Here is a 16,339-nt window from a genome sequence, read left to right as displayed (position 1 = left end):
GTTTGAGGTAAGAAGTGTCATCCATTACCATTCAATGGGACAAGCTGGCTAAAACTGGTTAAGTATGTGACGGTACTGTCTTTGCTTCGTAAGTGCCTCCAGAAAACTCTCCTTCTGACCTTAACAACAGCTTCGGGGATTAATTTATTTAAAGATCTGTTGCACTAACCTACATCAAAAATCCCTTCTCACTATCCAGCTGCAAGTCAGCTAGTTAATTTTACACTCAGATTAAGGCTAATATATCCTGGATGCACTGTGAGATTCACATTTCCAATCAATTACATGACATGCGAAAAAACAAGAAGACAAAGGAAGGTAGTTACATGGTTGTCTTTTGTCATCTTGATCAGCTGCTCCAAGGAAGCCCTAAGCTCATCTCCAGACATGGTAGACAGCACTACAGAATAAAACAGGGCTGCGAGCTCACGCATTTCTTCTTTGTTCGTGTTCATCAGGCTCTGCAGGAGTTTTTAAAAAGAAAAATAAAATATGGAAGCAGCTTCTTACACAGTCTGTTTATACAGAGCTTCAATACACAAGCGCAACTGTCATGCAGCTACATAAATAGCACTTAACTCAGAAACCACTCTTCAAACCAACTGCATTATCATTTTGTAAGAAACAAAGCACTCAATTCAGCAAAGCATTCATTACACGCCCAGCATTTAGGAGGGAGATTACCACTAGCCACAAGAGGGCTACCCACCCGTTCTGCATTAAACACACATTCAATAATGCCTGGCTGAATTTTGTCTTCAGAGAAGAGCTTCCATGTTTTACATCCATACTGAGCTAAAAAAAATCCCTAAAGAGACTATTTTTCCTGAGCTACTGGAGGCTTCCATTTCCTTTTTATTAATTAAGGGAAAAAAAAACCTCAGGAGGTTAAACCAGTTAAATCTAATGGAGACAAAAAAGTGTCCAGGAGCTCACAGGTCTCAATACAAATTTATCCGCTTTGTACTAGAGATCTTGTATTATGTAAACTATTTAAAAGTTGAATTGGGGAAGTCTCAGGTCATTTTTTTTTAAGATATAATCTTACCTCTGCCATTAATTTGATGTATAATGCAACACAATCACATGAAAAATTTATACCCAAATCTTTGAATGGCTTGGGCCACCATAAAGGCAGCAAAAATGAGCCAAGCAAACAAACAAGAAATGAGATCTTTCAGGGTGTTGAAACAGAACTCTAACTTCAACTCAAAACTTGCATCAGATCACATAGCTGACTTCTAACAAACACCTGGACCTGTTCCTTCCACTTGGCAAAGCGAAATCACGCAAAGGATGATTTACAACAGTATTTCCGGAACTAGGTAGTATCAGTTACCACCCCTAGAAGCTTAATTTTGCAAAAGGACACCAGGCCAAATAAAAAAGAAGTTTTTTCTGCAAATGATTAGCAATACTGAAAAGGAGAATGCTTTTAAGTCCTCTCCTTTGAGGTTCATACCCACACTTAAAATGAGACGTGGTAACTGTAGAGAGTGCAATGCAGCACAGATATCCAGAAGAGAAATTATCAGAACCCATTCTAATTTTTCTTTAACTCAACCAAGTATTTTTTTCTGCCAGATTCCCCCAATGAAAGCGAAGGCAATGTGTAAGAGCTTAGCAAATCCTGGATGTTTGAAGCAAATCATAAAAAAGCAGAAAGTTGCCTGAGAAAAGAATCTAGGGAAACCAGAGTTCTCTTTCACTTATTCCCAAGCAGGCTCCAATTTATCTGTTTTTTTTGTTTGTGGTTAATAAAAAAAAATTTTTACAACCTCCACAGAAAGGGTTCTAAAACAATTAGGGACCTATTTCATCTAATTTTCTGAGAAGCCACACACATCTTTCCACTCCCATTGTTAAACAATTCCTTAAAAAATTGGCAGAATTTTCCTTTCAGTTTTCTTTTTCTGTTTAATGGATCTTCTGATCAAGGGGAAAAACTTACTGATCATACTAACAGGATCAATGACAGATTTCCCAGAACATGTAGGTCAGTGAACAAAACCAGTAATACCAAAGAACCAAAACATAATTTCCCCTACCCTGCTACATATAGCATCTCATGAGGTGTTGACTGTAAGTAGAAATACCAGATTTCAAATTAAGTGCCTACTTGGAAATAATACTCCATTCCACCATGGGAAAACGCCAGATTTTGCTAACGTCAAACCCCCTCTACCCAAAAAAACCAGAAACAAAAAAAAAAGCGGGGGTTTAACATACCTTTATCCAATCCATTTTGTCTACAAATCTGGTGGCTAGTTTTTCTGGATACACTGAAACAACTTCTAGAAGACAATACATGACTGGCAAACCTAAACAGTAATTAAAGAATCAGGTTATTAAACAGTTGCAGTATTCACAACAATCAGTGATAAAAAGAGGTTAAGAACTATCAGGCATTTCAGAGCATTCATTTGCAACTCACCAGGGATAACAAACAATACAGAATAATAGGGTACAGCATTTCTCAGAAATATTAGGAAAACTAAGAGAAGCAAACATCCTGGTAGCAATTTGTTCTAAAGGCATCCAAGTGCTTTAAGACTACACTTGTTGCAGATACGGTATTAATCAGCGAGGAAGACATAGCATTCACTGGTGAGGCAGCTGTCATAGACAATGGCCTCGCAGTTTTAAAGCATTATGCCAACCAATGCTGCAATTTTACTGTCCTGCTTCCTCCCACCTACATAACGTCATGGAAGAGAACAAGTCTAAACTGAAGAGTATACAGTCCATGTTGCAACTCCGTGATTGCTGCAGCCAAGTTCAAAGCACTGGTCATGGCAACTCATTTCTAGTAAGACAAGACTTTCTTTTCTTCAAGACAATGCTGCACAAAGCTTCTTACCTCCAACACCAGCTAACAGCTGCTGAAGAAGGCCAATATATATATGTACAGGGTTGGTTTCTGCACTTTTTGAAGAGGAGGAGGAAGAGAAAGATATGTGGTTGCCAGACATGAGGTTTCTTATGTAACGTCCAATGGCTGGAGCATGATCTTGCATATCTGCCAAGCTCTGGGAGATTGGCACCACACCTGCACTGTGAGCAAGACACATCCGCAGATACAGAACTATCTAAGTAGAGAAAGAGAAACAGAGGGTACTGAGTGCATCAGCACTTGGAAAACATGGAGGAGACAAAAGGAAAGAACAGGGAATATGCTGTATTTAGCATAACCAAAACAATACAGTTTCTTCTTTAATCAGATCTAGACAGAAGAGTCAGCATGGAGGCAGGAACAAATACAAAGTGCAACAAATCTTAGGACCGGTTTCTGCAAGATGGCTGTGTAAGCGAACAACTCTACTGTGCCTGCATCACTCTCAAAAGATTAAATCATACGCAGACACCTCGTTTATCATAAGCTGATGCAACCTCCTTGCAGGCAGTTCAGCCTGTACCCTATCCCAATTTGGCATGCATACAAATACAATCCAACGCATTGCTAATACAGACCTTGCATCACATCTGAGTTTGTGCCTACAGATCACTGAAGCCAGGGAATCTGCTATGAAAAGAACAGCCTCAAGGAGGACAATGGGACTTTTGCACAGGATTGCCAGTCTCTCTCTCTGAGAAGCTATTACCTTAGGTATGCTGCAGAAAGCAGTGCAGCAGCCCTTTCGGTAACATTCCTCCCACCCCCATTGAAAATCCTGTTCAGACTGGCGTTTAAAGACAGACAGATAAAGGATGGAGAGTTTATCTCAACATCTGTTTAAAAGAGGAATTTTAGAATGTATGGTGACTTATGGTAACTGTTAGCTTCTAACACTGTCCTCTAAAAAAATAATTGTACACATATCCAAGGAAGGAAATCCAGACAATTACCTCTCCAAATGTGGCAGGATTGAAAGGCAACGCTGCGGTTCCAGTCATATATTTAGCTGGAGTTTTCATTCGGTGAGAGGCCTAAACAACAGAGTATATTAAGACTGGAACAGTCAGACCCATGAACAGCAGAGATGTTGGAAAGGTCAACAAAATCTTGCTGATGCAACTATGTTTATCCTCCACTTAGCAACTGAAAACATACAACAGTTCTATAACAAGAAGGGCACAGTGCACTTGGTAATAGTACAGTTTAGATCCATCAACTTTACGTCCCTATCAACTCAGAAAGTGGAAGCTCTGAACTCATGAGAGGCAACAGCAGGGGAGGCTGGAGGAGGACAACATTCTTTCTCCCCCTCAGGAAAAAATAAGTGCTTTAGAATTTAAAAACAAAATACCTCATAACTCTGAGGCACCCCAGCTGACAGGCAGCCAGGAAGCTTGGAGACAGCAGCTCTGCCTGGAGAGGATGCAGAGCAACCAGGCTTCCCCTGTACTGGGAGGTGGGCACCCTGTGCTGCACCAGCCAAGCCCAGGGCATCTCTCGGACCCCGCTGCCTGCTAGGGAGAAGGCTGCTGCTGCAAGCGAGCAACTCCCTTCCTTTGACAAGCAGGAATATTCCACAGCAGAAAAAAATCCAAACAGAAGGTTTCCAGTTACACCCACTGCAAATGCTGCAGAAAAGCATGTCTGTATCCTCTAGGCAACGCACACGTCACTGCTAGAGCTGGATTCAGCAAGGCAGCCTTGCATCTGAACAACGCACAAGGCAGTTGCACAGAAGTCAACAGATCCTCACATCTCTTAACACAGATCTTTTGCTGTGCTGTGACTTCAATGACATCCAGAACCATTAGTGAAAACCTGAATTAGTTAACCAGAAGATGACTCCCTTGAAGAATGGGTTCCCATCCACACCCAGCAGATCAGATCCTACTCTTTTGCATATACTTTCTGGCAGAGGGAGAGAAGGATCGTGCTAACTCATGCAGGAAAGCCATTTTGCATCTCGGCCTGCTGTGCCAAGCAATGCATACAAACTTCTCAAACATCTCCAACATGTGCAGATTACTCATGATATGTGAAAATTCACACTTTGAAATAACTAACCAAAGAAATGTGCCTCCAGGATTTTTTAATTGCCTTCAGGGCATTTAAGGAAGATCTGAAAAGTGCTCAAAAATTTTTTTTTAAATTCACCCAGGAGTGAGGGAATCTTGTTTTCCTCAGTAGCAATTAAACTAGGCTGATCCATAGTTATTTAGTGATGTTACAGAAGTCAAGGAAAATTTAAAAATTAACTACAAGGGGACAGGCATTTAATATTGCTATCTAAAACTCAATCTTGGTTTCTTTGGTTTTTATATCTATTTGCATAACCAGTATTTTGGACAACAGCAAGTTTTTTCACAAAGCTTTGAATACTTCGTACACTAGGCAAGTACACTAGCAGAGTACACCACCAGCAGAGAACAGGACATTTCACAAGAAATCTGTCAGGAGTAAGAGTTCTGCTGTCACAGATCTCTTGCAAAACCAGATGTGCTCCAACTTCATATACTTCTGACATTTCAAAAAATAGACGACTATCAAAGGAAAAAAAAAGTATTGTCGGTGACCCTCCGTATCTTCTTTAGAGCTTATAAGCCTAGCATAGTTACTACACACAGAAGTGTGTAACACAGACTAGATTTTAACACCTCTCCAGACAATCTCTCAGTGCAAACAGTGAGGGTAAACTCAGCAGTAGTTTTTGGCATATCATTCCAATAGACTCGTGAAAGGTTATTTACATGGTCATTATTTCCACAGATTTCACTAAAGATGAGTAATTAAGTAAACAAAACAGACTTCTTCACTTGTTCCAGTATCTTGTTTCCTAGCCTGGAATCTTTTTTCTGGTTCAGGCACAATATTATTTTTTACCAGCCCAACCAGAGAGTGATCTTCCTATCCTTTCAAGAACGTGTTTGAGAGAGAACTGTCTTTGTTAAACATGCTGGATTACCCTTGAACACTGTATTGTTCACTCTTTACAAAGAGCATCAATGCCAAATAATCCCTTTGTTAAAGGATCTGCCTCCTTGTTACTTAACACTTTGATCTCCTGCAATTCGTGCCAGCAGAAGGTAAAGATGAGTGCTAATCTTGGCAATGCAATACTATGTGTGGTCTTCACTGTGATTTTAGCTAATTTTATTCCTTGGGGAAGGTGAGGGAGATGAATACAGGGAAAGGAAGGCCACACATATTACGTGCCTGAGCATCGAGCATATACTTGTCATTTACTGGGACAGAAGCACTGTACCTTGTCTTGAATGTAATGGACCATTTCAGGGAAGGCAGGCATCTGCTTCCCAGAACTCTCCTTTTCATTTTTACCAGGAAATGTTCTCAGCACCCGCTGGGCTTCTGCATGTACCTCCTCCCGCCTTTCAGAAGAAAAGATGAGAAACAGACGTTATTTGCACAGAAAAAATGGCCTTTAATGAGCAGTATGATATCTTGGGAAGCTGGAGGAGGGAGAGCAGTTTTGAAATGAGAAGTGTTTTTTCTAAAGGAAGGGAAAAAAGCTTGCATTAGAACTTTTAATGATTTGTTTATTTTAGAGAGGGGGAAGAAAAAGGATAGTGATGAGTGGCCTCTGCAAAACAGTCTGGATCAGCCCACTTCTGCTCCTTTTACATCCTGCTAGTGTTCACCACCAGTTCCTGGTTCCCACATTCTTGTTTTTCTATCTGCTTCTCCTCCCCATCACTTCCTATACCAAGCTTTAGCTGACACCTACCAGGTTTACAGCTCGCTACTTAGCAGAAGATGGACTCCTGAAACAGTCCTGACGTCGTAACAACAGAGCAGTTTGTTACAACTGATCTGTTTAGCTTTCCTTAGTTACACAATAGCTACTCACATCAAAAATAGAGCAATTAAAATAAGTTGGAAAAAACCCCACCACTTAAATTGCAGTAACAGAAAACTGAAAATGAAATGATTACTGTAATTTAATGAGTCAACTACTTCCCAGCAGAGAGTGGCAGCTCTCACAAGTGCATGCTCCTGACTCTTTGCAAATACAAGCTAAAAATAGACTGACAGAATTTGCTAGGAAAAAATAATTTCTAGCCACTGAAAAGGTGATTTCAGTTAATGCATTTTTACTTTGCAATTGCAATTGATCATTGACATCAAATACTTTAGTGACAGCAGTTCATCTGAAACAAGAAAAGGAATCCAAGCCAGAGACTACCATAAAGCACAGTTCTCCACAGAACTGTCAAGAATGCCCCTATGTAAAGGTTAATTTCAAAATTACCATACTTGATTTTCAGTTAGTTTTTATGTGCATACATTCATACACGTGTATATTTGTATTCATATTTCATCCAAATATTGGACGCAAATATACATATACGCGCGCGTGTGTGTATATGTACAGATACGAAAATAACTTAAAGAAGAAAACAACTTACGGGTCTCCTGCAGCTAACAGCAGTAAGTATCTGGAAGGGATATGATCTGGAGGGAATACTGTGCTAGCAAATTTCACAGCCACTTGACGTACTTGAACTTCAGGCTTAAAGAGAACAGACACAAGCACATGGTTGAGTTTTAAATGAACACACGAATGACCTGCACTCACCACTTGTAAATAATCAGTCACCTGTTTTGTCCTCTGGTACCACTATGACTCAAAGAGATTAGACATTTTGAAACACTGTTCTTGCTAACTCTTCATAGGGCAGCAGATAGGGAAAAGAAAAGCTAGTTTTTCATATATACAAAGTGGAGAATGAAATGTTTAATTAAATACATGCACATTTTTGGGAATCATAAACTGGTGTTATTGCTAATTCTTAAGACATCTGAACTGTCCCACCCAGGCAATTTTAAAATGAAGAACGACATACATCATCTGAGCACACAAAACAGAGCCACGCTTAGGAGCAGCACAGCCAGAGGTGGAAAAAAAACATTAGCTTAGGGTGGTCACTCTCTCTGCTGGGTTCAGTCAGTCTCAAAATGGTATGCCTGGAGACCTAGATCACTCAAGCACCCAGGCAAAACTCATCAGCATGAAAATAGCCTCTTACACAGTTACTAGTGCAACCACTAGAAATACATATACCTCTGCAGTCACCCTGAGTACCCATGCAAACCCAAGAGTGTACAAAACCCACTCTTTCTGAAACCCAGACCTCTGGGGAATTCTGAACATAGACAAGATACTCAGTAAAGTCAGATAGTCAGTGAAGCATGGTTTCCCCAGGATTAGTGTCTCAAGGCTGAGCACCTGGGGAAGTTCCCTGGTGCCTTCTAACGTTAGAAATGACACACCATGCTGAAATCCCCACTTAGAAGTGAATGATCCTTCCTACCAAACTCTTGCTTTCAGAAAGCATTTCGCAAGATACTGTCCTTGAAGCATCTCTTTCTCAAAGTTTTCTTAGGAGGAGACTATGAGAAACTTAAGAGTGCAATCCCAATGGCTTCGTTCCTTTGCAAAACAGGACACAAACAGAAAACTGCATTGTCAGCCTTCTTGCAGCCACTGTATCATATTAAAAATACTTCATCTGTGCACCCCCCTCTTCTCCCAGACAGGCTAATACATTCAATAAGAAAAGGGAGACCTGTTCCAGAGGTATACAACAGGAAGTGTCAGAAAACAGAAAAACAATGAATAGCTCTTTTTTTAAGGTACTTCATTTTGACTCCACTGAAAATACCTTTATTAAGTAAGAAGCCACAAGAGCTTCCATGAGGGTACGCTGGGCTCCTTCCAAGTTACTGTATGCTCCAACCATCATAGACAAGGCCTCCTGAATGGCAAGCCTAGTATCAGCATCTTCCTGTAGTACAAAACCGAGAGTTTTCACTTTACAGTGTACAGTGACAAGAATTAAGCAAAAACAGTAGAAAATATTAATCATTTCCCAAAGCCCCATCAGCACCCACCTTGCATAAAGCTTCAAAAAACTGCTGTACCAGTGCTATATCCTTAGTAAAGAGCTGAGGCATTCGGCTGAAACAAGATATTTTATTCATGAAGTTTTTGAGTTTTTAGATTGAAATGCTTCACTTTTCATTGGTCTTTCCCTCATCCCACATTTTAACTGTCAAACAAAACAGAGCCAGCGCAGAAAGTTTGCTCTATCTTATCCATTTCCACCACGGAGCAGCATCATCCCCCTCCGCCCCTTAACACAGTTTGGAAAGCGAGATAGTCTCTGGACAATCACTTAGATCACCAGCATACCACAGAACATACCACTTGCCTAGCTTCCCGCCCTCTGGTCTTTGCTGTACATTCCCTAAATTAACGTTTCTGGCAATCCAGAAAGTGGAACCATTTCTGAAATTCCGTGCATAATTCATGAGCTGCCATTAATCACTGCTAGAGAAGCTATCAGCTAAAAACTATTTCCTTTTACGCCTCTGAGATGTCACAAGAAGAATGCTTTTTACTGCACTGTACACTCAACTGTAAAATTGTCAGGTGGCATAAAGCTTGCTGCTGATAAATTAACAGATGACTCTGGAAAAATTATTCTATGTCCCATTACTTAAATGGCGCTTCTGTTACCTGGAGAGCTTTCCAACCGCTGAATATGCCATTGACAGCAGTTTTGAATCCTTTAATGATAAAACAATAAATAAAATTCAGCAAAACCAGAAATATATAAAGGGTTTTTTTTAATGATTTTTTTAAATGATTTTTTATGATTAAATGTTTACTTTAAATACTGTCTCTAAAGTGCTCAAACAGGCTTTCATGGACAAAGAATCCTGGAACTGTATCCAAGAATAAAAGCATTACATAGGAACAGAGGAAGCATTCTTTTCCACAAGAAATAGAAAATTACAAATGGAGACAAAATGTGAATCTCCCTTCTGGTCTCAGCTAATTGCACTTCATTTCAAGAGAGACAGCTAAGGAGACTCAGCAAGTATATGAAACAGTAGCAAAGGTGCAGAAGCCTTCCACTGGCCCTAAAGCTGCTGCTTTACAGGCAGGAAGCTGTTTGCACAGCAGATCCTGCAGAAGACCAATGCAGCACATTTATAAATGGGCTTACATCCTCCTGAACACTCCTTTTTCATGCCCTTCCCAATGGTAGGGGAGGCCCACGTGTTCAAACACCAGCTCGAGCCAGAAAATCACATCCAACAGTTCATATAAACCAGCAAGGGGATCAAAGCAGCAGAAAAGGAGGTCTGCAACATCAGCCTTTTGTAAGATACATGTAGGAGTATTGTGGGGAATTTGCCTTCAGAAATGGCTGGACTGGCATTTGTAGTTCTGTTTGTAACACCCTTCCCATAGCAATACTATCCTTGGACAGGCAGGATGGAAGATATTACAAAAAGACTTACAGAGCTGCTTACCACAACAGGGTATATGCCTGGAGCTGGGGCCCCTGTGTGCTCCAGAGTAATGTGGAATAGCAGCTTGATGCTACTCTGGCTCACTCTTTATATTACCAACACTATTATTTCCTGAGACTTTTGCAAATAGTGTCCAAGCACCTATCCACAGCTTTTAAACAAATAGAAGTTTTCCTTTATAGCCTTTTAAAGTATTTGCTTCTCTTCCAACAAAATTTCTTAAAACGTGTCCTTTGACAGCCATCTCAGACAACTACAAAAAAGAGATTTATCAGTTTCCATCATAAAGGTATCTGTCTTTTGCTTGTATTCATATGAGGAATTATAGCTCTATAGTAAAGAACCTTTCAGCTTACCTCTTTGTATTCATTGATCAGCTTTGTAAGTCCATTTAAAAGCATTGGACCTAACGGCTTTATTTTACTTTCTGGACAACTGCAATTAGAGACACCAACAAACAAAACATTATCTTCTGCATCCTTTAAAATTATCTTCTCTCACTATAACTTTTTCTCAACTTAGTTGAGATTTGTGTGCAAGCACACACACATACACACAGATTTCAGGATTAAGGAAAAAACTCTACCTCCTATGAGTTTTAGCACTCTTTCTTTGCCCTTAGTTCAGTTACATGTTTAGTAAACAGAGTGGCTTCTAGGCAAATGGGTAAAACCCATTTGCTCACTCACTCTAAATTACTTACATGATACAAATATGATGCACAAACTGCAAGGACAAACTTCTCAGTTTTGCATTTGTGTTTGCACCAAAGAGTCCATCGTAAACCACCTGGCCAAAATTAAAAAAGAACAGATCAGAGAGTGTCTGGTCTCACTTTCAAAGGTTTTCTAATTCCTCCTCTTCTTTATAAACACTGTCATCAGTAACAGTGCTTCCCTCCCCTAAGTACTGGAGCAACTGTATTATCAAGCTCCTTAGGAAGAGCAGCTTTGGAAGGTAAGCAATACCTGAATGTTAGCTGGGAACGTTTCTGCAGCTTGCCTGGATCGCAGAAGATGAGGAACTATCTTTAATTTAACACGGGTGCTGACTGACTCTCGTTTCATTTCTGGTTTCAGAACAGACCCCTGTCAGAAACAGACTTGAAATAATATAGTGCATCTTTGGACAGCAGTACTTTTAAGTTAGCTAAATTTCCTTCTGCTGCAAATCAGAAAGCACTGGAACAGAGGAAAAATTATTCAATAGCAAAAGCGTTCAGGGAAAGCAGAGATCAAAGGAAGTGATAGAATTAAGAAATATATATGTCTTCTCCAAATAAAATAAGGAAACTAAAATCACAGCTTCCAAAATTAAACAGGAATGCAACTCTGAAGGCAAATCTTACCTCCTTGGTTTTCAGTGGTATATCCCCAAGATACACTTTATACATTTTGTTGATGATAGCAGGATTGTTCCAGTCAATTAAACTAAAGAAAAAAAAACAATTGAACACCAACATGTTATGATTCTGACCTTTGATTACTTTTAAAAAAGTGGTTTACAGCATTCTGCATCATATACATATTCTTCCCAGAGTTTTAATAGTAGTAGTCTGACTTCTAATCACTCCTCCCACATCCACACAATATATAATCATGAAGAATGTGATTACAAATTTCACCTACAAATTCTGCCAATATAATTCCAAATAATTTGTGAGAAAGCTATATGCTCCTTTCTCTCCCACTGAAACAAGATATATAAACCATGGTAGTCTACCAGTTGAATACAGAATGGACATCTGTTAACAAATTTCTGCACATTTTTCAACCTCGGTGCTCTGACATTTTGATAGAGAAGAGGGTATTTTGAACTCTAGGAATATTTCACCTTGGTATCTCAGACAAACCTGCCTGCCCATGATAATCATCTAATGCTAGATGCTGATGAGACTGTTTGGAATGCACACACACATACCCAAAAAACACACCACAGAAACCAAAAAGTTAAGCATGCATGCTTCAAAAAAGTGGAGGAGGCAGAACTCTCTCTTTCTTTCAGTAAAGCAACTGATTTCCAATCAAGTGAGCTGTGAAGTAGCATATATTTCTCATAAAAGATATTTAACATTGCATATTAATATGCATTTTGTCCACACATGTATTTTGCTCTCCAGGCAAAGAATACCAACCAACACAAAGGGAAAGATGACACAAGCAATAAAGGAGAGACTGCCTGCCTTAACCAGGCTGTTGTCACTACAATCACCTCCCCTGCCACAGCTGAGGCATATGAATAGACTTGAATGGAAAAGGTTTCACATTACATATATTTGACCCCAAGTTATATAGTCCTATACTTCTAGTAATACAGAAGCCACCTACATGTTTCAAAGGCAGGCCTCTCTTACTCCAAATTGCCTACATGAGCCAGCAAACCTCGCACGATCAGTGACTCAGCAAACAGTACCAACAGCAATTACTCTGGCCTCTTGGTGGGTTAAAGACAGAAGCATTGTCTTTAGATGATGAAAGGTGGACTGCAGATGAGCAAAAGGTTTAATAATGAAGAAAACAGTGGCTGCCAAACTTCCTAGATCATGGTCCACTTCACAATCACAGCCCCTTTACTCCCTTAATAAATTAAATGAAAGCATGCTTTTCTGGGAAAGACAATATAAATCAGTTGACCAGCTGTGAATGACTTACTAAGCCCTTATTGACCATCGATAATCCACAGAGAGCAATTTGGAAATGAAGCAGTAAGAAAATGGCTCAAAAGCAATATCAAAGATGATTGAAAACGGACAGCTAAAAGCTGTCAGCTCTGAAGCCAAGTGATGTTCCCAGCTGCAAGACTGAGCCACACCATTCCCAGCCCCGCATGAACACAGGGCAGCTTCCCAGGCACACAGGGGACTGCAGCCTTCCTCCTTTCAGAGCACAGTTTCTCTGGAGCACCACATTAATTGCAGCTAGCTTTGTTAGGAACACTAGCACCATCTTTTCCAAACATCCAGACTCGTACCTTTGTTTGCTCTTTAGTTCAAGGTCTGCTGCAGTGGCAACACTGTGTCTTGTATCACTGGAGGCTACAACCAGGTGTATAACAGCTTCAAGTTCTGGCACTTGCTCAGCTTCAATGAACTTCACTATCCCCAGCTTACACTGTGCAACAGTGGGGAAAGTAAGGGCAGCATTACTGACAGGAAAGCATGTGTTTCAATAACCGTAGCAGTTCAGCTGTCTGAAATGACAGCTTCTGCTTGCTAAGGAGAAGTTCACATGCTCTCCGTCTCTTTAGCAGCACTCTCCTCTCACCTCCTGCCAAAGTCACCTGTGGCAAAGTATCAGCATTACAATTAGGGATACTCTGCTCCTCCTCTGCTATAAAGGGATCCTTTGTCAACATAAGAGAGTTTTGCAACCTCACCGTCTTTAGGAGGAAAACGCAAGAGTAGGCTGCAGTCGTGGCTGCTTCCTAACCAGCTCTGAGAAGTGCTGGTGCCTCTCACCCCATCTCGCAGTTGCAAACTTCCTTAAGGCATAATGTAACATCGCTCAATGAATTCCCCAAGGGCAACTAAAGACCTGGTCAGAATTCGTTACTTATTTTCCCCCCGGCCTTCCGTTCCTCCGTCTGTAGCCATCCCTCCTACCACCCCCAGTTCACTGAGGGCCAGCCCTGCAACTGCACATACCTGTTCTAGCAGCTCTGGTGTCCATGGGCTATCTCCAATTACCCTTTTGGCTGCATAAAAGCTCATCCCTGGAGGCGGCTGAGGGATTCCAGGACCTCCCGCGCTACTTGTTGAAGAGCCCTGGGCTGAGGGCATGTTTTGCCGACTCTGCGATTCATTCAATACGAACCTAAGCAGGTGGGAAAGGAGTTTCATTAGAGGCTTTACCAATTCACATTGACAGCTGAATTAGATGCTAGAACAGAGGAATAAACATAACCTGTTCAACTTCACGTATTCTTCTTTAATTAATCCCATGACTCTGACATAAGGCAGAATTTTACTCAGTTGAGACTCAGCTATCATCCCAGTATATTCTGCAAGAGCCATAACCATCTCGCTATAAGTGTTTGAAAACAAACCTCAGTTAGGAAAGGAAGGGTCCACTGGCATTTCTGAAAAGAGTTATCTCAGGTTACGAACCAGAAAGAATGATCTCTTGTACTGGAAGTGAATACTCAAGACAGTACCATATTCTAGAAACTTGCACTAAAAGCTTTAACATTTGTAAGATTTCTACAAAAAATGCAAACCTAACAAGAGAAATAATGAAGTATATGCAACACAATGGAGTGGCAGGGAACAATCCTAGATATAAAAAAAATTAAATAAATAATGTCTTGGAAAACAGCAGTTTTAGTGCTGGGCCAGGAAGGAAAGCAAAAACCATAAAGGTTAAGTTTACAAATCTTAAGTCTTTTTGGAGATTGGCTAGTCTAGCTGCCCTGTGCTTATCTCCATACTCTCACAAAAGCCACTCTACCTCTCCCTGTATCCTTGAAAGCTGGTCAACACATGAAGATGTCAAAATTGTAGTGCAGAGACCAACAAGAATTATTTTGCTCCAGACAGCCATATTCTGTTCTGCATTCAGCGCACAGGCAACAAAAGGAAGTAAATGGTCTCAACAATAAGAAAAAACATTCATCCCAAGTCTCATTAGTTAAAACTCTAAACACTTGATTATGAGCTTTAAGCCCTACAGTTAGGCTTTCTGGTTGTTGTTTTACTGCATGCAGACTGGGGAGGCTAATTCACAACTGGGCAATGACAGAGCAAATTCTACCAGGCATGAATTAGCTCTAAAAGGCCTGCAAACAGTCTCAACCCAGGGAGCAAGACTTTAAGAGACAGACATCCAGAGCCACAGGCTAGCTGAAGGCACACTCCAAGCACCTTCCGGAAAGAAAACGAAACTTTCACCCCTACCCTCATGGTCTGAGTATTTAAAAATTGTCATGCTTGGCCAGAGTACAAAAGCATGGAAGTGAAGTCTCACTGCAAAATTCAAGGACTTCACCTGCTGAAGCTAGAGTCATGACAGTGTGGAGGTAAAGCTAAGAGTATAAACCTGGGCAAACTGAAGAGTCTGAGCTGTGAACAGAGAAGCAGGCTAAGCATTTTAAACTATAAGCTGCAAGACTCTGCACACTCAAATGGTAAGGAAACGGCCCCCAAAACATCTGATGGGAGCATGGTCTCCAGCAAAGCTATGTGGGTAAACATCACAGGCTCACTGTTTTAAGTCATTCCTATAGGTTAATCCACTTGGGTGAGCAAGAGTTAGGTGCTCACAAAAATCCTATGGGAATCAATGAACTGTCAGAAAAAAGGGAAATGTGTTCTACTGTTAAAATTATTTCTATTTTCTTTCAAAACAAAAGCTCCCCTAGGAATACAAAGACACTAAAAAAGTTAGTGGAAAATAGATTTTGCGAAAGTATTGATTTTAGACCCTAGAAGATTCCTAAAAACAGCGATCAGTAAATTCAAGTTGCTCTGTAAATCATTGTTGCTCTCAGAAACAGTGCTCACACCAAGAGAGGCCATTACCGTTAAAACATTTTTTCATCAGAAGAGAGCTGAAAGACAAATCTTGTTATTAAAGTTTCAATTCTGGAAAGCACAAGTTTTCAGAGATTATGCTTGCTTATGGTCTTGGATGAATAAGCCTTAAAACTCAATTGTGGGAAGATGAGCACAGACTTTGATCTGGCTTCTATTTTGTAGGTTTGGTTATTTAACAGATAGCTCACATGTCTCATAGCTTCACTTTGATCCCAAAAGAGGTCAAGGACAGAATAGCGTAACACCTAATTAAGTGGAAAAAAGACATTTTGTTAAATAAGAAAGATGGTGATCCCATTCTTAAAATTAGGACCCTGCTTTGTATCTTACTGAAACATGTAACAGGCTTCATTTGAGCTAGGAAATAACAGCACATTTTAAATATGTTTCCAAGGATGCAGTTTGTAATGTTTCACATATAAAGAACACATCAGTAGTAGAGAAGACTAGTATTAACTTTTACTTACCCATAAGGCATAAGAAGAACATCCAACATGAAGTCCAAAAGCAGCTGTACAGTCTTTGGTTTTTCAGCAAGATTAAATGGAGAAGCTGCTGCTTTCAGTGGTTCA

The 16,339-nt window shown here is 40.3% G+C and overlaps 2 protein-coding genes across 3 annotated transcripts in view; both read right to left on the bottom strand.

Annotated features, from left to right (window-relative positions):
• Positions 1-14,075, bottom strand: part of ECPAS (Ecm29 proteasome adaptor and scaffold) — a 47,523-nt gene extending 33,448 nt beyond the window's left edge. Inside the window, exons 1-15 of one of the 2 annotated variants that reach the window (XM_035890770.1) lie at positions 13,881-14,075; positions 13,208-13,347; positions 11,586-11,667; positions 11,206-11,325; positions 10,941-11,026; positions 10,594-10,672; positions 9,435-9,484; positions 8,807-8,873; positions 8,578-8,700; positions 7,321-7,424; positions 6,159-6,282; positions 3,847-3,927; positions 2,861-3,089; positions 2,230-2,321; positions 327-461 (exon numbers count right to left, since the gene is read on the bottom strand). In XM_035890770.1, coding sequence (XP_035746663.1) covers positions 327-461; positions 2,230-2,321; positions 2,861-3,089; positions 3,847-3,927; positions 6,159-6,282; positions 7,321-7,424; positions 8,578-8,700; positions 8,807-8,873; positions 9,435-9,484; positions 10,594-10,672; positions 10,941-11,026; positions 11,206-11,325; positions 11,586-11,667; positions 13,208-13,347; positions 13,881-14,075 — 1,707 coding nt within the window. The remainder of the gene's footprint in view (positions 1-326; positions 462-2,229; positions 2,322-2,860; positions 3,090-3,846; positions 3,928-6,158; positions 6,283-7,320; positions 7,425-8,577; positions 8,701-8,806; positions 8,874-9,434; positions 9,485-10,593; positions 10,673-10,940; positions 11,027-11,205; positions 11,326-11,585; positions 11,668-13,207; positions 13,348-13,880) is intronic. The other variant, XM_035890771.1, reaches the window with a different exon arrangement.
• LOC118451920 (proteasome adapter and scaffold protein ECM29-like) overlaps positions 13,962-16,339 on the bottom strand; it is a 16,616-nt gene continuing 14,238 nt past the window's right edge. Inside the window, exons 6-7 of the mRNA XM_035890772.1 lie at positions 16,235-16,322; positions 13,962-14,049 (exon numbers count right to left, since the gene is read on the bottom strand). Of these exons, the coding sequence (XP_035746665.1) occupies positions 16,307-16,322 (16 nt within the window). The 3' untranslated portion in view covers positions 13,962-14,049; positions 16,235-16,306. The remainder of the gene's footprint in view (positions 14,050-16,234; positions 16,323-16,339) is intronic.

Source organism: Egretta garzetta, unplaced genomic scaffold (genome assembly GCF_000687185.1).
Source record: "Egretta garzetta isolate BGI_Z169 unplaced genomic scaffold, ASM68718v1 scaffold22, whole genome shotgun sequence".
Taxonomy (NCBI): domain Eukaryota; kingdom Metazoa; phylum Chordata; class Aves; order Pelecaniformes; family Ardeidae; genus Egretta; species Egretta garzetta.
Note: the sequence above shows the minus strand (reverse complement) of the source record. Positions and strands in the feature narration are given on the sequence as shown.